The sequence below is a fragment of the Toxotes jaculatrix genome, chromosome 1 (assembly GCF_017976425.1).
Source record: "Toxotes jaculatrix isolate fToxJac2 chromosome 1, fToxJac2.pri, whole genome shotgun sequence".
NCBI lineage: Eukaryota > Metazoa > Chordata > Actinopteri > Toxotidae > Toxotes > Toxotes jaculatrix.
In genome coordinates this window covers 23,871,399-23,891,508 of record NC_054394.1, presented here as the reverse complement: position 1 = coordinate 23,891,508, position 20,110 = coordinate 23,871,399, and the positions used below count along the sequence as shown (strand labels likewise).

The 20,110-nt window shown below is 40.0% G+C and overlaps 2 protein-coding genes across 2 annotated transcripts; both read left to right on the top strand.

Annotated features, from left to right (window-relative positions):
* The first annotated feature begins 665 nt into the window (after positions 1–665).
* ercc3 (excision repair cross-complementation group 3) lies at positions 666–8,273 on the top strand. The gene is made up of 15 exons (XM_041044512.1): positions 666–833; positions 1,519–1,718; positions 1,869–2,105; positions 2,243–2,292; positions 2,383–2,518; positions 2,887–3,057; positions 3,418–3,622; positions 3,938–4,252; positions 4,417–4,601; positions 5,119–5,321; positions 5,422–5,518; positions 5,917–6,034; positions 6,187–6,305; positions 7,074–7,223; positions 7,340–8,273. The coding sequence occupies exons 1-15, from the start codon at positions 806–808 to the stop codon at positions 7,475–7,477; spliced, it is 2,352 nt and encodes a 783-aa protein (XP_040900446.1). The 5' UTR covers positions 666–805; the 3' UTR covers positions 7,478–8,273.
* A 2,382-nt stretch (positions 8,274–10,655) lies between these two features.
* On the top strand, positions 10,656–20,071 carry LOC121181143 (cytochrome P450 27C1). The gene is made up of 9 exons (XM_041036972.1): positions 10,656–11,059; positions 12,248–12,438; positions 12,769–12,968; positions 13,320–13,529; positions 14,414–14,577; positions 16,970–17,136; positions 17,419–17,497; positions 17,728–17,931; positions 18,428–20,071. Exons 1-9 carry the CDS (start codon positions 10,769–10,771, stop codon positions 18,545–18,547), a joined length of 1,626 nt encoding a protein of 541 aa, XP_040892906.1. The 5' UTR covers positions 10,656–10,768; the 3' UTR covers positions 18,548–20,071.
* The last annotated feature ends 39 nt before the right edge of the window (positions 20,072–20,110 follow it).

The window sequence follows — 20,110 nt, the reverse complement described above, 5'->3', positions numbered from 1 at the left end:
CTGTCAAGTTACCTGAGGATAGTCGCACTAAAATGGAAAGTCAGCCATTGGGTTCCAAGAATAAAAGCAAAAGAGGATGCACGTTTTTACACCACACGTTGTCCTCAGACTTGGGTGTGCATTCATTTTAAAAGGGACAGGTCAGATTTTTTCCCCCTAGTTTACATGTTGCATTCAGCACTTATCTAAGACCCGTACTTATGTACAGATTTGAGGTATTTGAGTATATTCTTTTCATGCCACTTTAAAGCCACTGAAAATATTAGCTGATTGACAGAAAATGACCTGGCAACCGCTCTGATAACAATTTAAGACATTTTAAATGTAAAAATTTCAAGTTTATTTCAAAAGCTTCTCAAATGAGAGAGGCATCGCTGCTTTTCCTTTTAACAAAAAAAAAAAGAAATAAATAAAAAACTTATAATAATTTTGAGGTGTGGACTATTAGTCCAACAAAACAAGTGTAGTGAAAGCGTCACTTGGAGAACTGACTGCATTTCTCACTATTTTCTGAGTGTTTTCAAAACAAACAATCTGGAAAAGAACCAAATGAATGCACTGAGAAAAAAGTGTGTATGTGCACGTGCTTTTCAAATGATTCTTCGTTATTCTTCTTTTATTTTGAAGGATGCCGGAAGTTATTTTCTGTAATATTTAAATTTACACCATACTGGTACTGTGCCACAGATATTGAAGAGTTAGGCACTTCAGTCCATCTTTGTAGAATTTCAGGTGGACCTCTGACTTATTATGAAGACAAATCTGACATGTTTTGAAAGAACGTGCTTATTTAAACGTTTTTAAAATGGGTAAAAAGGATAGAGGAGACCGGGGTGAGTAGCTAATGCTACGATTTTCGCCTACCGAGCTAGCTGTTAGCTAACGTTAATTCAGTGGCCCTTTGAAAGATGAAGATCCTAATGCCTCGAAGAATTGTTTCACTGAAACATTTCCTTGCTGTGTGTCGCTGACTATACACTAGTTTTGCACTTGGACTTTTTCAACTCCTCCTTTGATTATGATATGTGGTCCTAAAATGTAGTTTACGGTGATGACAAGGCTTTTCCTACACACATATCTTTATGATAGTAATATATTATGATATGCGTTTAGCCACACTTTGTGCCTCTTGTATTATCATTAAATTGAAATGTGAAAATAATACATGAGAGGCACAAAGTGTGGCTATTTATGATAGCAACTGAAACACAACCTCAAATGGCAAAGTAACATTTCACAAAGCAAGAATCGGCCAGAAATGATTGAGTGTAATACAATACACAGCGTCTTTTAGCACACAAACACACAGGGGCATGAATCTGTGTGCTTTAATATTAAAATACCATAGCTAAAAGGCAAAATAGTACAGAACAGCTGCAGTAAAGGAAAAGATAGTCTTTCAAAAAAGAGTCAATGATATTGCCAGGAGTGTTAAAATCTTTAAACAAGAGAATTTACATTGATGTGTTTCTGTCTTATAACTGATAATGCTTTCTAACTCTTATTGTCGGGCTACAGAGAAGAAGTCTAAAAAGCGTTTCTATGAGGAGGAGGAAGATGAAGAGGAGGTGGCGGGCAGCGAGTCTCAGGAGGCCATACCTGCTGCTGCGGGGAAGCAAGTGGATGAGTCCAGTACAAAGCTGGATGAGTATGGTGCCAAAGACTACCGTGTTCAGATGCTACTTAAGAATGATCACTCTTCACGCCCCCTCTGGGTGGTAAGACGTGTTTGGATTGTTGATTTCCTCCCTTGAGACACTTTACAAATTGAAAACGGGCGGTCCTGTTCTTACATAATATTCTAAAGAATGTTTCCACATATTTTTTTCTCATCTTCTTTTTTCTGATTTCATTCATCTCTCTTCCAGGCTCCAGATGGACACATCTTTCTGGAAGCCTTCTCACCAGTTTATAAATACGCCCAGGATTTCTTGGTGGCCATTGCAGAGCCAGTGTGCAGGCCTAACCACATCCATGAGTACAAGCTGACGGCCTACTCCTTGTATGCGGCTGTCAGTGTGGGACTGCAGACCTCTGATATTGTGGAATACCTGCAGAAACTCAGCAAGACATCTGTACCTGATGGAATCGTGCAGTTCATTAAGGTCAGACTAAGAGAGCATCTGGTGTTTTAAAGGAAGGAGGGGGAAGTTTATTGAGAAATTTCCAGATGTATTGCTTTTAATGTTCTGTGCAAAGTATAGTTATTTAATCACTGCATTATTCCCTCTCCTTCTCTTAGCTCTGCACAGTGAGTTACGGAAAAGTCAAGCTGGTGCTCAAGCACAATAGGTAAAGTCATTTCAGCATCCGCTCCTTCTATCTGTGCATCATGAATCATGCTTTCAGTGTTCTTAAACTGTGCTGCCTGTCTGTCCTCAGGTATTTTGTTGAGAGTGCCTTCCCTGATGTGATCCAGCGCCTTCTGCAGGACAATGTTATCCGTGAATGCCGTCTTCGTACTGCAGACGGAGCCGACACTGAGCTAATTACTGAAGTCATTCACAGCAAGTCAGCGGTATGCCATGCTGCATGCCATTTTTTTTTTCACTCACACACGAGCATAAAAAATAATTATAGTTTTGATTGGAAATAATCTATGAATTTAAAAATGTTTTAAACATGTATTTGTACTTACTATTCAGTTTTGGGGGAAGTCAGAGTTGCAAAAGACTTTAAACTTTCAGGGAGAAAAGGTCATTAAGATAATGAGCCCTGAATATTTAGAAGTGTTTGTTACACACATACCCAATATATATGGCCTGTACATTATACTACCATCTAATTGAAAAGCAATAGTGAGTCATGTTTTGGAAATAACTTGGAATTTCCTGTTGGGCTTCTTTACACAAAGGTCATCCTTCAACCTCTGTGTTTGTCTGACAGATCTCCAAGTCTGTTCAAGAAAAGGGAGGTACTTCCACCTCACAGCAGCCCAGCGAGGGACAAACATCAACCCAGCAGGTCCCTGAGGACATCTTCAGCTACTATGAGCAGATGGATAAAGAAGAGGAGGAGGAAGAGGAAACTCAGACTGTTTCCTTTGAGATTCGCCAGGTACACATTTTGCAGCAGTATGCATAACGATAATCATTTAGTTTTTTAGTTTTTAACACTATTGTCTGGGGCTGCAAATAACATTTATTGTCATTATTGATTAATCTGTTTCTTATTTGTGATCGCCTAAATTATTAGAAAATAGTCAAAAATCAAATCATATTATTTGAGAAGTTGGAACCGCAGAACATTAGGCAGTTCTGCTTTTTAACCTAAATGATTATCAAAAGTAGTACTAGTGTCTTAAAACCACAGTTTGTGTCTCGTGATTTTATTTCAAATTAAGCACCTTGCTTAACAAATTAAATAACATTTTTTAGGCCATATTCTTATTTGCTATTGTTCTCCGATCTGGTGTAGGAGATGATTGAAGAATTGCAGAAGCGCTGTATCCAGCTGGAGTACCCCCTCCTTGCAGAGTACGACTTTCGCAACGACACAGTCAACCCAGATATCAACATAGACCTGAAGCCCACTGCTGTGTTGCGACCTTACCAGGAAAAGAGTCTGCGCAAGATGTTTGGGAATGGACGTGCTCGCTCTGGAGTCATTGTGCTGCCCTGCGGTGAGACAGCTGGTTCACTGTAGCTGAGGGTGGAGGGAACATTGAGTGACAGAACAGAAAGGACACCACCAATAAAAATACAGTCTTGAAATGGCGGAGTGGTAGAACTCGAATGTAAAATGCCAATAATGTATGATATAAAATGTTTAACAAGTATTTGCTCAGCCCATATGAAACAAGGGATTCATATGGGAGATTTTTCTTTTATCTTAATGTTGCATCATACCCTCAACCAAAGCTGTCTTTTTGTAGCATAAATCTAATGACTTAAAAGCTTTTATGCCTCAATTATTTTATTTCCCTTTTGCTTTCCAGGAGCTGGCAAATCTCTGGTGGGCGTGACAGCAGCGTGCACAGTGCGGAAACGCTGCCTGGTGTTGGGTAACTCCTCTGTGTCAGTGGAGCAGTGGAAGGCCCAATTCAAGATGTGGTCCACTATCGATGACTCTCAGATCTGCCGCTTCACCTCCGACGCCAAGGACAAACCCATCGGCTGCTCAGTGGCCATCAGCACCTACTCTATGCTGGGTCATACCACCAAGCGCTCCTGGGAGGCTGAGAGGGTCATGGAGTGGATGCGGAGCCAGGAGTGGGGACTCATCATCTTGGATGAGGTGCACACTATCCCTGGTGAGCTGTTACAGTACAGCAGTTGTCCTAAAAAACTCAATATTACCCTTCAGTGCTATGCTAAAATATTTTGAAGTAATTATTTGGGACACATTTGGACATAGACTCATATTTGGTGAGATTAATCGACATGCTAACATAATAATTCCGTCTTTCCTGTGTAGCCAAGATGTTTCGTCGTGTTCTGACCATTGTCCAAGCACACTGCAAACTTGGGCTCACTGCCACATTGGTCAGGGAAGATGATAAGATTGTAGATCTCAACTTCCTAATTGGGCCTAAGCTATATGAGGCCAACTGGATGGAGCTGCAGAACAATGGCTACATTGCCAAAGTCCAGTGTGCAGAGGTGAGTCTTGCAGTATTATACCAGAAAATTAGACAAAAGAGACATAAGCATCAGATTTTTATGGATTAGAAAGCACTGATTGTGTCTCTTCAATGTGTAGAATTTGAGACGTATGTCATTAAAGTCAGACAGCTTGCAGATTTGTGTAGAGCCACAGAAATGACAGAAAGTTGAGCACTAAATAATGTTGGTTGGTGTCTCACATGCATTAGATCTGGACTCAGAGATGCAGCCACGACTCAACAAACAAGTGATTTCTTTGTGAACAAATATATCACAAAGAGCATAACGTTGTGGTTATATAATAACATCATATGACCCAGTGATATCTGGCCAGGGCTCTTTGCTGTAGTTGCAGTCAGGATTCAACTGTTGACCTTGTGCCAGAGAAGTGTGAAAGTTTACTTTTGCTTATTGAAGATCAACTCTAAAGATGAATTAGAGTTAGTTTTTTGTTTAGGTTTATGTTCCAAATTGATAAACCTGTCTGAAACACACACTCATGTCTGTGCTTCAGGTGTGGTGCCCGATGTCTCCAGAGTTTTACAGAGAGTATGTGGCCATTAAGACGAAGAAGCGCATCCTGCTTTATACCATGAATCCCAATAAGTTCCGTGCTTGCCAGTTTCTCATTCGCTTTCATGAGCGGCGCAATGACAAGATCATTGTCTTTGCTGACAATGTGTTTGCCTTGAAAGAATACGCCATTCGCCTCAACAAGTAAGTTATTTACATGAAGAACAGTACAATTTTTTCTTAAATTGTCTTTTTTTACATTAGATGTACTAATGTTTTCAATTAATCTCTCTTTGGTCTTTAGGCCTTACATCTATGGTCCAACCTCTCAGGGGGAACGTATGCAGATTTTGCAGAACTTCAAACACAATCCCAAGATCAACACCATATTCATCTCCAAGGTGAACTAGTCAGTCTATTATGGGTTTACTGCACTCTACTGCACCATACTACTTCAGCCACCATGTGGCCAGTGGAAGGCACACCAATATTTGTAGGCAACTAATAACCCTTTCTACACCAAAATTAGCGCATTTCTAAACATGAATATATGTGTGTATGAGTAGACTGTGTGCTTTTTTCTTATACTGGTTCAGTAGTCATTTTATTGCTTGATATGAGTCATATGAAAGATTATCTCCTACTTGCACCATGTCAAAGATTTAGATCTCGGCATAGGAGAAAATCAAAAGTTCGTTTACCTTTCTTAAAACAGAAAATGAATATTGGCACAGAGATACAGTGTTAATGCTGCATGTCAGTGCATGTGAATTTGTGCTACATCTCTGCCACCAATCAGGTTGGAGACACCTCATTTGACTTGCCAGAAGCCAATGTTCTGATCCAGATCTCCTCCCATGGTGGATCACGCAGACAGGAGGCTCAGAGGCTTGGGAGAGTCTTACGAGCCAAGAAAGGTCAGTCTGTCTGCAAAAAGAAAAAAGAACAAAAAACAAACAAAAAAAAAAACCCTTGGAAGTTTTTACTCATACATGACAAATGCAGACAAAAACTGTCTATCGCCATTCATTAACAAAGACAGTTATTCTCACTCTGTCTGTCTTTTTAGGAATGGTAGCAGAGGAGTACAATGCCTACTTCTATTCACTGGTGTCCCAGGACACCCAGGAAATGGCTTACTCCACCAAGAGGCAGAGGTTCCTGGTGGACCAGGGATACAGTTTTAAGGTGGATTCACATTGTTATTTGCTTCACTAATATCAGCCTTTTCATATTCTATATTGCACATTGCCTTCATGGAACTCATGGCCCATAGAAGTACACTGAAGGCAAAGTCACACGAGATATACAACTAAAAGGCACAAAAGGTTTATTTCACTTAGTTTTGGACAACCTGATTGTATAGTAGTATAGTATCAATTTTTAAATTCTTAGTTTATTTAAATTCACTTGCTGTTATCTGTACACTTGCCCCAGACTAGTTGGAGTCTGATATCATGTATTCAGAAGTATTTGATTTCATCAGACCCAGTCTGGCTGGCCTTATGCAGTATGAAGCGGCCCAAGACTCACCAACACTGAAATCTGAGAGTGATTCTGGCAACAGCCAATAGGAGTTTGCTTTAGAGAGACAAGACAAAGAAAGAACCAAAAAAGAATCTGGTTTCAGAAAAAGCATATTTCACTCACAAGGATAGTTTACTTCAGAAGAGAGCTCCACCTGTTCTGCCATAGTTTTGCATCTGTACAATTTTATTTGGAGAAACAGAGTTCATATTCAATGTCAGAATGACTCAGACTAAATCAAAAACATTTTATCCAACATTCAAAAGCATGTGTTGCATAAATGTAAACTTTTTAGCCATTAAATTAAAAAATACCTTTTATATATATATACTTGTGACTTCCTGAGAAATATGACATTGATGTGACACCACATTCTTGTTCCATTTACAAATGCTGTTTCTAAGTTGGCCTGTTCCTCCTTTTTCATAGGTCATCACAAAGTTGGCAGGTATGGAGGAAGAGGACTTGATGTTCTCCACCAGAGATGAGCAACAGCAGCTGCTTCAGAAGGTCCTAGCTGCTTCAGACCTGGATGCCGAAGAGGAAGTGGTGGTGGGGGAGGTGGGCGCACGACCCCAGGTGAGGACAAACTTGGACACAGAAGACACTTATTTGTAATTTCCTTTGCATGTACAACAGTACTCTTATATATTACAATATTCTCACTTTTTTGTCTCACCATGCTTCATTACCAGTTCTCGAGGCGAACGGGCACCATGAGCTCCATGTCAGGGGCAGATGACACTGTCTACATGGAGTATCAGAGCCGAAGCAGCAAAGCCTCCGCAGCGGCAAAAAGTGTTCATCCACTGTTCAAGCGCTTCAGAAAGTAGATGCACTGACTCATATCTTAACACCTAAAGACTTACGCAGTCAGAACAGAGCATTAGAACAGAGTTGTGGCCCAAATGTATACTGGGGCTAAGCACCAGACTACAACCAGCAGCTTCAGATCATCCAGCTGGTCTGGAGAACAGAGAAATGACTGGAGATAACCCGAACACTATCTGAAGCCAGTGGTGATATACTGTACATTGTTTCCTCGTGGTGGCTGCTGGTGTTGATGATTGAATTGACCTGTACAACTGGTACATCTGGTAAGAATGCAGCGAACAATGCCTGCAGGGCTCGACTGCTCTATGTGATAAATTTGAGCGTTTCAGCTCCAGCTTCCTCAAACACCTTCATGCATGGCATTTGCAGATGAAATGTCCTGCAAACTCTGCACAAGTGTCAGCTACTGTTGGCTCTTATTTGAAAATAAAAAAGCAAAAAAGCTTTGTCTTAAACTGTGTCCTTTTTTCCGGTGTTGTGTGGCAGTGATGCGGCTATCCAGTTATGGCATTCTCTGAAAAAAAAAAGAATTACCTGTTGTTTATGATATTCAAGATAAATTCCCCAACGGTTAAGGACTTTGACTAGATGTTTCTATTACATTTCACATTTCAGCCACAAATGTCTGCATATAGGATGAGAGTAGATAGCTTCTGGAGTATGACTGATAGGCAGTTTTAGAGCTCTGAGTAACTAAACATCATCACTCAGTCGTTTAGCAGTGAGTGGAGTAACTTGTGTCTTATCTAGTAATTTACCCACATACTAATCTGTACCTGGTAGCTTCCTTGGTGTTAGTGTTTGCTAAGATGTTTTGTTCTGGAATTTCCTTCTTTTACTAAATGTATTTTGTAAATAAATGTCTTTGGAATTTCCCTATACAGACTCACAGTTGTTGAAGCTTTGGTTCATCAAGAGATTTTACACTAAGAAAATATAAAGATTTCACAAGAAGAGATCAAGGATCAAGGATCAAGGAACTTTATTGTCATACCAGGACATTTACATGTTATGGTACGAAATTAGTACTCAGGTCCCAGTTTAAGCCATCAAGAGCAAGACGTGAACAAGAATGAAATCTAAGCATAAGGGCAATGAAATCTAAACATAAGGGCAATAAAATATAAACATTAGAGTAGAGAAATAAATATAACATTAGAGAAAAATAAAAATAAACATTAGAGCAGAAATATATAAACACTGTGAAATTTAAACAATTAAGTAAAGTGAAAATAAGATAAGATAAGGAAGCCGAAGTTAGCACGTGCATAAATACTCATGTGCAGGTAGGAGGTAGTGGTAGTGCAGATAGATAAAGTGTTGTAGTGCAGGACTGTCAGTGTATGGTGGTGGGGGGAGGTCGGTCTACAGGGCAGGGCTAGAGTTGAGCAGTCTTACAGCTTCAGGGAAGAAGCTGTTCCTGAGCCTGGTGGTCCTGCTCCGGATGCTCCTCAGCCGCCTGCCTGATGGGAGGGGTTGGAAAAGATTGTGTGCGGGATGGGTGGAGTCCTTCATGATGCGGAGGGCCCTCCCTCTGATGATGTAAGAATGAAAGTCCCTATGTCGTATTAGTAACTGTAGGAGGCTGAAATTAATATTAGTCTTCTAAGAAATTAATAATTATCAAAATCTGCCTTTTATATACTGTGGTATATAACAGACAGAAGAATGTCAAAATGGAGCATGACAGCATTCAAAACCAATAGCTAAAACTATAGAAAACCCATAAATAACTGCTGTTCCTGTCACCAATTAACAGTGACAATAGTCACCACTTGCTACACATAACATAGTCTTTCCTTGTACACTAATTTATTTTAATGTGGGTAAAGAAAGCAAAGCATTATGCACAAGATTTTTTTCCCTTGAAGACTGAATGGAGTTCAAACTTGGAGCCTTTTTTGGACTTGGCATGAGTAAAACCTGGGGATAGTGAAGAGTGAGGGTTTGGGGGTCCACTTCCTCTGTTTGTTGATGATTTGAAGATAATCCAAAAAGAACATCTAGAGCCCTGCTGCCTTGTGCAAGCTGCCAAAATGGTGAGCGTGGGAAAATACCCACCTCTGCTAAGCCACCCATCGTTAGACCACAGGGCATGATTCCCCCTGAATGGCCCTGTCTGCTGCCTAGTAGGTTCAGTCTGTGTTTTGTGTCCTCAGGAGACTTGAGGCTTATTGGCTTGGACGGAGCTAAACGTAATGAGGTAGACTCTTCACGTGTTGGTTGAGATAAGGACGAGAGGTTTAGAGGATGGACAAAGACCAAGATAAGTGTTTTACAGTGTAAAATGTAAAAGTAATGAATATAAAAGAAGACATCAGGATATGAAGTGTGCTGAATCATATCTTTATTTGTGAGTTTTTAAACTTATGACTGTGTTTCATAATTAGATGGTAAAAAAAAGACAGTTTTTAGCTCAGTACTTTAATTTCTCAGAATGGTAATACAGGCAATTATAAATTCAAAAGTAGTACTGCATTTTGGGTTTAAACCTCCATGTCAAGATTTGTTAAAGTCAAGAAGATCAACAGCAAAAGTTTAGCCCAAGTTCATATCAGCATGAGCACTTTCTGAGAGAGACATGAATAATGTGAAAATATATTACATGCCTCCATGAGCTCCAGACTTAACTGTTCTTTGCAATCTGTCTCCACAGACTCTATAAAGTCTACTAGTAATTCTTAAAATACAACTGCTGAACATTAACAAACCAGTGAGCACTTACGTAGGTGTAAACAGCTGATGATTTGTGCGCTGACATGAGCCAGACTGTGGGAGGGATGTCCTTTGTTTTATGACAAATGCAAACATGAAATTCAGCTTCATGTGACGTTAATCACATTAATGTTCATTAAGTGTGTGCGTGTGTATGTGTGTGTGTGTGTGAGAGAGAGAGAGACTGTATGCGGGGGAGGATGGGGGTTGCGTGCGTGCACACAGACTGATTGATTGGTGTGATGTAACTGTGGCACTTGCACGTTGTAATGCACTCCTTTTCCGATGAAAGAATGAACCCAACAGCTTTTTGGGGGAAACGCCCATTCAGAGTTATCCCTCCCTTGTTTAAGCGAACATCCAATCCTCTTCCACTTCTGAGGTTGTACAAGCAACTATTTAAAAGCGTTCCTCAATAAAAGGCCATCTAACATTTCAATACCACACAGGGTGGACTCCTTTTACACGCACAAAGGGCATGCATTTGCAGCTGTGAACTCTGCGCTCTTAGACTCTGCAAAAGACTCCATCGTCTATCGTTTTTGCTCAAGAAAACACCGAAAAATATCCGAACAATGGCATTCCTGAATCATTTTACGGCAGCATACTGCAAGAATTTGAATGGCGACCGGCTTAATAAGCAGCTGTTTTTCGTTTTACGCGCCTTACACAAGTCAGCAGCCAGCGAAGCTTTGGGGATCTCCGCGGCTGAGGAAGAGGCCATGCCTCAAAGATTGATCACACCGGCGGTGGTCGACGAGAAAACCAGAATCAAAACCCTGAAGGAGATGCCTGGACCCAGCACTCTATCCAACTTGATCGAGTTCTTCTGGAGAGACGGGTTTGGCAGAATTCATGAAATTCAGGTAATGGTGTCCATGTGTGCGCTTTGGTACTTTATATCGTTTTGTTTGACAGATGAAATAATTTATTTGTGTTTTCCACCAGTGGCGAAATGCCTGTGTATTCTCGGCGTCTGCCAGATTTGCCACCTATGCGTAAAATGGCACAGACCGTTGCGTAAAGGCGCACCAGAGGTTTGGTCACTGGTTAACTTTGCACTCCAACGTATGTTTTAAACAGTGAGTTACAGTGAATGCTGAAAGCGTTCTTTTCCATTACAAGCTGCAGCGGATAGTCTTGTTATAAAGCGCTTTGATCTCAGTCTGTGGGGAAAATGTTAAACTTTGAAAGGTGGGAAATGTGTAAATTAGCCAGAGGTGTTAATCCACATGGGAAAAAGAAGACTTCTGTCAACTTTTTTACTGGTGAGAATGATTAGAAAATAAATACCCGTCTTGTTGTCTTGATCAGGACAAGTCATTACTGATGACTACTGAATATCTAAACTTATTAATCACACACGTTACATCATATCTCTTATAAGAAAAATGCAGTGTTTTGCTTTTTTAAAATGTCATCATCATCATTTTTGAAATGTGATTTTGTACTGAATACATGCATCATCCATCACAAGATGATGTATTTTAAAAAGAATACAGTCTTTCTAAAGAAATTCCTGTTAAAGAAGTATTTGAAATGTCAGGCCTAAGTTATTGAACACCAGCAGTTATCCTGAATAGTACGATTAGTAATAGTGGTTTATTGAATATGCAATCAAAACGGCTTGCCATAGGCTTAATCAGATTTGGAAAAATTATATTCCAAATATTAAATTGCACTCTTATTGATAACAACAGCCAGACAAATAAAGGTAGTCTATTTTTGAAGGGGAGGTAAAATAGGAATTAAATAATGCCTTTGTTACAGACCGGTTCTACTGGAGATATAATGACACGGCTGAAATGTTCTTCATTAGCATTATTAGTCAGTCTGTTTTAATCTGATCAAATTGGATTATGCAATAATAACCTGTATTTAATCTAACAATAAGCACATGTTTTTAATTACATTTTGACTTTAGAAAAGTTTTGTCACTGTCATCAAGTGAAATCAGTGCTGAATTATTTCCATTTCCAAAATCAATTTCTATCAGTGCAACATGATTTAATAAATGTGTCCACTAACTAGTTGTTGGCACTTCTGTTTTATAGATGGAGCACACAAAGAAGTTTGGAAAAATTTTTAAGTCCCGCTTTGGGCCCCAGCTGGTGGTCTCAATCGCAGACCGTGACATGGTGGCTCAGGTGCTGAGGGCTGAGGGCATGGCCCCGCAGAGAGCTAATATGGAGTCTTGGAAGGAGTACAGAGACATGAGAGGCCGTTCCACTGGCCTCATCTCAGCGTGAGTCTCCTGCAACCTTTGATCTTTTAGTCTGAATGAAATAAATGACTTTGAGGCTGGCAGGATAATTACTTTAGTTTCCATATCTGTAGCTGGACACAGTACAAAACTTGGTGCCTGGGCTACATTTTCAGGATCAGCTCACTTCTAGAGTGCATGCCCTTCACTTCTCAGTCAGCTTTTGCATCTATAAACTCTGAGATGTTGTACTTGCACCATGCATTTTTTTCAACAGCTTCACTACTATCAATCTTCATAAAAACTAGAATATTATATCTCTGTCTGTGAATATCTCATTTTAAAATAAGACATGTATCCTGTTTTTTCCAGTGAGGGTGAAGAGTGGCTGAAGATGCGAAGTGTGCTCAGACAGCTCATCATGCGTCCCCGTGAAGTAGCACTCTTCTCTGACGATGTGAACGAAGTGGTAGATGACCTTGTCAAGAGAGTTTGTTTTCTGCGTGCCCAGGAGCCTGATGGAGCAACTGTCCTCAACGTGAATGACCTCTTCTTCAAATATGCCATGGAAGGTTAGTAAAGATCATATGAAGTTTGGTTGTGAAGGAACTAAAAATCGGGTAGGATGGATTTGAAAATGACAAAAGGTAGGCAGGGAGAGCAAATAATGAAGAGATAATAGATATGAAAAATGAAAATACCATAAACCATGTTATTCAGCGTTTTCAAATGTAGATTCGGTACATGGTGATTCTTGTCATGCCCCAACTTTCCACAGACAACTGCTGTAGTTGCCACTATGCTAAAACATACCACTGATGTACACCTGTGTCAGATTCTAGTGACTCTTACATCAAGAAACAAGTGATAAGTAAGGAATCATTGTTGCAACTCTGAGTCCTTCCTCGCCTCTGTCTTTACAGGTGTGGCAGCCATTTTGTACGAGTGCCGATTAGGCTGTTTGGAAAATGAGATTCCCCGGGACACTCAAGACTACATCAGCGCACTGCACCTCATGTTCAGCTCATTCAAGACAACCATGTATGCCGGGGCGATCCCCAAGTGGCTCCGACCTATCATCCCAAAACCATGGGAGGAATTCTGTGTCTCCTGGGATGGGCTCTTCAAATTCAGTAAGTATTTAATGGCTTGTAATTTTGACCACAGGGGGCACATAAATACTTTTCTAGTACAGTTGTATGTTATCTTTTAGCATACTTGGTATTTCAGCAATTCAGTACCGCATTTCCAGGTTGGGAGACTCGCAAAACACGGATTAAAAAAAGAAAACTGAAGCAGAGGAGGCAGAGATATTATTATAGTCTCTAGTAAGGGTCAATCTCCAAAAACACTGGATGAAGGCTTTGTTATAAATGTGTAGTCATCAAACCAAAGCTGAGATAACCATTGGAAACATAATCGGGAGTTCTTTCTTTTTTTTTTTTTTTTTTTTTTTTTTTGGACTTTACTAAGCTTCTCCAGAACCACAGAAGTCATTACACAACCGTTTTCACAGACTGGGGAGTACTGTAACGCCCCTTTAAGATTTCCTGTCCTTTTTTTAGTTCCCAGAAAGGCCTTTAATGAAGTTGTGTCTTCTCTAAGGCACATAAAACTTTTTTTTTGGGAAAAAAAAACGTGTGACCTAAAAGTACCACTTGTACCAGATGTTTCAAAAATGGCTTTCTCCAGTCCAATGAGTTGATGCCAAATTCGTAAACATGTTAAATAATGCTTTCTCTGTGGAAGTTTTTAAACCACAAAACAGCTAGGCTTAGGTCTGGTTAAGTATTTGCAAACTTTTTTTTTATAAATAGCCTGGCATCAATAGAAAGGAATGTTGATTTGCATATAAATCTCTACTGCTGTTCCATGGGACTGTGGGAGTGTGGGGTCCCTCTGTTACATAACCTGTTTCTCTTCTCTTTCCTTTCCTTCACTACGCTCCCTCGTGTCCTTTTCCCTCCTCGCCTCTCCTTTCATTCATCCCTCCCGCTTTGTCTCTGTCTGATCCCAGGCCTTATTCACGTTGATAAGAGGCTCACAGAGATCAAGGCCCAGCTGGAGAAGGGAGAGGAGGTGAAGGGGGGACTGCTCACACACATGCTCACTACCAGGGAGATGAATATGGAGGAGATCTATGCCAACGTTACGGAGATGCTACTGGCCGGCGTCGACACGGTGTGTGTGTGTGCCTGTGTTTATGCAGAAGTGTTAAAGGATATGTGCAGAGAGAAGTCTGAGGTGCACGGAGTTGCAGTGAGTGTGGCTTTAGCAGGAGGTGGAGCGCTTGAGAGTTGCACGTGTGTGTCTGTCTGACTCAGTGTTGAGTTTCAAGGGTTGGGTTTCTGGCGCCACATCCACGCCTGTGTAGCTGTGCCAGCGTCAGGTCAGAGCAGTGAATCGTGGGGTTACACAGTATCCCATTGACAAACTTGTTCTCACTCATATTTAGTTTCTCTTCATTTGTCTCTGTCTGTTAGGTCTGCACGGGGGGGCTTTTGTCTTTTTGTTATTATATGAGACTTCTGTGTTGTGTGTTCGCATGTTTCCACATTAGAACATAATTGGATAACACTTGCAAATAATTAAGACTGCTGGTTTAATGTCTCTGTAGAACTACTTTTGGAGGAAATTGTTTAACTTTTAATTAGCAGATTAAAGAACACAGAAATGGGAAACACTGAAAGGGAGCAGGAACATAAAATGGCATACAACAAACTTTTTTTATGGCTGGCGCCTCAACCCGTTGGATTAACAGACACACCCACACAAGACAATTCGACAAGAGATAGAAAAATACTTTAAATTAAACTGAAAATGTTTCTGAGACAAAAACATCTGTTGCCTGATAATGCACAATACCCACTAAGAATTGTTTTCCAACAGTTTCACGGTTGTCTGCATTTGGATCTGTGTGCATACTGTGTGCACATGTGCGCAGTTACTGCCTAATTTGTTTGGGGTTCTGTCAGATTAATAAGAATTATGGGTGTAGGGTGTTTTGTGCTGAGCTGGGGGCCACGGGATGAAAGGGTGTGTGTGTTTTTGTTGAACTTGTTGCAACGGCCACGTCCTGGTAGGGGGTGGACTTAGCTGAGCCATTACCTGACCCCTTGGTGCATTTGCCTTTACTCAGCACACACAAGACCTGTCAAGACACGTTAGCCACAGCCAGAGTTATAGCACAGACTGGGCAGAGGTGAGATGAGGGGGAGAATAAGAGGGTGGGCCTGAGGTAGAGGGACGCTGTCGTGAAAAAGTAAAGAGTGGGGAACTGGCGTCATAAGGAGGAGGACAAAAAGAGTACAATGGTTGTTAGGGAAAAAAAAAGACAACGTGATAGAGGCCAAAGCCCCTCAGAGCTGTGTACGGATGAGCTTTTGTCATATGACTCCTCTCAGGCTTTGTTTGAGGTGTTGCCAGCATCTGTGCCAGCTGGGCTTGATTAGGAGCAAGTTGGTTAGATGGGGAGTGGGTGATGACAGAGTGAGGGTAGAAGAAAGGGGAGGTGGGGGATGTAATAGTGAAAAGGATGGTGGGGCATATAGAATGTTATGTATTTATTTGATCATTAGTTAGTCCATGGGGAGCCATTGACCAATGGGGTCTATTCAATGCGATGTTAGCAAAAACAACACTGACTCTCTGATATCCGTACTGTATATGTCACAAACTGTATGGGTAGAAAACTGAAGAGGCCAGATGGATAGATAGAAAGGATACCAGGAAAAGAAGTAAGGTGGGTAAAAAGACATACACTGCAGTCAGTAAAGATATGATGTAAATACAGGAAAGATGACACCCATTTTCATATCATTTGGTCATTTGCTCACGTCACTGATATTAAAATGTCAGTGGCACAAGAGTCAGAAAGAGGATGAGATGGGACAATTGAGAGCAGTGTGATTATTGAAATGAGTAGGTTGTGTGGGTGCAATAGAGGAAAGAGGAAATGAAAATGATCAGGGTGTGTCTGATGGGAAAGGCAAAGCACAAGATGTGTGGGAGGTGTTTGGAGAAGGAGGAGGAGTGAGGGAGGGAGAGAAGCAGTGAGATCAGGCAAAGACATATAGGAAAGTTGAAAAATAGTGAGGCAGAATTGGTTTAAAATTCAATTTCATTTCTGATTTGCTAATTAAGTAGGATTATTTTCAACTCTGTGTATCTTCAGGGCATTTGATGTAAACCCCACTGTAATGCTGTTAAGTGTAGCACGACTGAGTGATTTAATCAAGGTACAGATGGATGAGGGTGAGTGATGTAAGACAAAGGATAAAGGGCTGAGATTGCAGCTGGTGGAGTGGATTTGAGTGTCTGCTCTGCACGTGGAACCAGCCCCCTCTCCCTCAAAGCCCCTCACTGTTTCCCAACACTTATGCAACATCATAGAAACTCTTATATCAGCCTGAATTACCATCAGACCTGTTGCAAAACATCCAAGAAAAAAAGGCAACGTCTCCTCAGAGATATAAGGGAAAAGCTAAAGAAAAAGACACTAATCTACAACACATTCAAAGATAAAGGTACACAACAAATCTATAAAAAACAATACCCTTTTCTATCCTCCCAGACCTCCTTCACCCTTTCGTGGGCCACCTACCTGTTGGCGCTACACCCTGATATACAGCAGCAAATCTTTATGGAAGTGACAAAGACACTGGGACCTGGAACAGTCGCCACAGCTGACGATGTCCCCCGTCTGCCTCTCATCAGAGGACTGGTCAAAGAGACTCTCAGGTGCAGACTATGTTGATTTGTTTATTTATTTTCTTTATATTCCCACAGTTTTTCCCTCTATAGCTGTTTTCTGTCACTGACTTTCAGTGTTAGAAACAACTCAGCAGAAGTTAAATAGAATCTGTGCTTGCCTTTGTTCAGTATTTCACATGAGTATCTTTAATTAGTTCATTATCTATCTGTGTGTGTGGCTTTCACATTCTCTTAGAATTAAACTTTGTGAGAAGATCAATGTATAGTGCTGTTGAATAACAGTCTTTGTTCACCCCTCCCTGGGAGCAGGCTTTTTCCAGTTCTCCCAGGCAACGGTAGGATTACCCAGGATGACTTGGTGGTGGGCGGATACTTCATCCCCAAAGGGGTAAGACTGATAGAGACATAATAGATTCAAGTCTTCTGGAGTGTGCATGTGCTGAAGAAAAAGCGTGACCATAAGAGTCAGCCAAAAACATTATAGTGGAACCAGATGTTACACGATCTTGCATTACTCATACATCTGTCTCTTTCTCTCTCTCTTGTACAGATGCATGTACAATAGCCAGGCTGTTCTCATTACACAACTGAGATTCTTCTGTTTTCTTACCTCTGCAGACTCAGTTAGCCCTCTGCCACTACTCCACATCTATGGATGACGAGTGCTTTGCTGATGCTTTTGACTTCCGGCCAGATCGCTGGATAAGGAAAGACTGCACCGATCGTGTCGACAACTTTGGCTCTCTTCCCTTTGGCTACGGCATCAGGAGCTGTGTCGGCAGGAGAATAGCAGAGTTAGAGATGCATCTAGCTCTCACAAGGGTAGGGAATTAATGCACTCTTAGACACACATTCAAAATTTGTCTTCAGATATGTCTATAAATATATCCACTTGAGTGAATTAAGTTTTTATTATTGTGCATACAACAGTGCCATTTACAACAGTAAGTAAAATAAAGAAAACCAACTCAACAATCATTTACCATATAATGATGGAGAAATTGAAGAAAATACTAATTCAGTAGTCCATATTAAACAAAATTAAACAAATCCAAGTTTTGATCTTATGTACCGCAGAATATCTCAGGGTTTTGCTGGGCCATTTCATGGATAACTGATATTCTTGAGCTCACACAGTCCCTTAATATTTTTGAATCTGTCAATGTAAATGACCAGAGGAAGCATAGCAGTTACCAACTTTGCAACTAAAGATCTTTTGGTTCCTTGATAAACGTAAAAAATGTGCTCACAATGTTGATACTATTAAAATGAGTCATACAGTCTGATTAACATCCCTGTGTTTTTGCTCCTTGTGCAGCTCATTCAAAAGTTCCGCATTGAGGCGTCTCCTCTCACTGATGATGTTAAGGCCAAAACCCATGGCCTGCTCTGCCCTGCTGCCCCCATCCATCTGCAGTTCATTGACAGGGAAAACTAGATGCCGACTCCTCTCTCCATAAGCTCTACTGTACTGTATGTTTTTAAAGTGCTGGTTCATTGTTGGGGGTTTTAAATACACTGCTTTTAGTCCACTGATTTTATATACCAAGCTCAAACTGAGGTTTTACTCAGGCAAGAAATGTGTCTCACCTCCTGTTGGTCAGTGATAAGGACACAAAAATAGTACTGGACCAGTAATGTAAAGGTAAAAGCTGTTTCGAATGTATATTATTTGTACTTAGTAAGCACCACTGCAATTTGTTTGGACTGTTACTTCTTCCATTCATCCTATTCAAAATAGTGAGTGGAAAAATGAACTTTTATATATGTACTTAATCTGTATCCTTTTATGTTGAAGTGCATTCATGTATGTAATAATGTGTGCACACACAATACATAATCAAACAGTTTCCTCCCTAAGTTTGAGAAAGCAAGTCACTGAGAAAGGCAACCATGAATGTACTGAAAATTAGCTGCTTTTAGAAATATGTATATAATGAGCTTTATTTGATGCTTATCTTTTCTTTTGTGTTGCAAGCCAAAATATTTTAGCAGGTTGCTTTTCTCTGGCACCACAATTTCTTTTTATCCTTTTTATTCAGATCACTAGAGTGGCATTATGATTTTAATCCATGTACTGTATATCCATAAAACATTAAATACATAGTTAACATTTTCAAAAAGAAACACACATATATATATATTTGTAGGAAATTTGTAGGAAAGGGCTTTTAACCTTTTAAAAGAAAAAAGTAATTTGCTCATCCTGTCAGTTAGAACTAATGAATGGACCATTATAAACTAAAATCATCAAAAACCTTGTTGCTCAACTAGTGAAAATGTATCTATTTTTGTTCACACAATATGTTGGGATAAAGAAAATGTGTTGAGTATGTTTGGTTTATGTGCTGTTTTGTGAATACATATTTAAAGTATTTTACCAGAACATCAGGTACATTATGATTTTATTGAGAGTGATGATGTATGTTACAGAAGAGTTTGTTTTAAGGGAATGGGCCATTTTGAAAGTTGACACTGTATGGAGGGAAAAAAAAACTTCATAAGTCTCTGTATTTATCTGATCCTTTGTCTAGCTGTACCTTTTCATTGTAGTTAACTTTGTGAATGTTGTCTTTTGTCAAGATGTTTGAATCCGTATTACTTTTAAAGTGCAAGAATCAGCAGTGTATCAAAGGTAGACTATCACAAAGCCACAGCTTAATACATTTATAAGTACTGTACTGTATAAGTACATTTATAAGTGCATGAGGTAGAAATTCTCACTAGTGCACTGATGTAACTAATAAATGAATAATGACTCAAAATATCAATCCACCAAACACTGTTCAAAATGACAATGATTTTTGATTAAATTCCTTGTGAAAATCTTGAGGTGTCCAAAAATACAAAATGTCATATAAATAGCATGGACATTTGTATAAAATGAGAGCTAATACATCTAAATAGATACTATATCTTGTAATAATATTTCTATAAAAATCAGGTGGCTTTTGAATCACAACTGAATCCAATAAAAACTGAGTATAATTAACTCTGATTA

Excerpts from the sequence above, each read along its gene's own strand:
- ercc3 (XM_041044512.1), top strand. The coding sequence starts at position 806 with ATGGGTAAAAAGGATAGAGGAGACCGGG. Across the intron at positions 1,719-1,868 it reads CTTCACGCCCCCTCTGGGTG|GCTCCAGATGGACACATCTT; the intron begins GTAAGACGTGTT and ends TCTCTCTTCCAG. Across the intron at positions 7,224-7,339 it reads AGGTGGGCGCACGACCCCAG|TTCTCGAGGCGAACGGGCAC; the intron begins GTGAGGACAAAC and ends CTTCATTACCAG.
- LOC121181143 (XM_041036972.1), top strand. The coding sequence starts at position 10,769 with ATGGCATTCCTGAATCATTTTACGGCAGCATACTGCAAGAATTTGAAT. Across the intron at positions 17,137-17,418 it reads CTGGTCAAAGAGACTCTCAG|GCTTTTTCCAGTTCTCCCAG; the intron begins GTGCAGACTATG and ends CCCTGGGAGCAG. Across the intron at positions 17,498-17,727 it reads GATACTTCATCCCCAAAGGG|ACTCAGTTAGCCCTCTGCCA; the intron begins GTAAGACTGATA and ends TTACCTCTGCAG.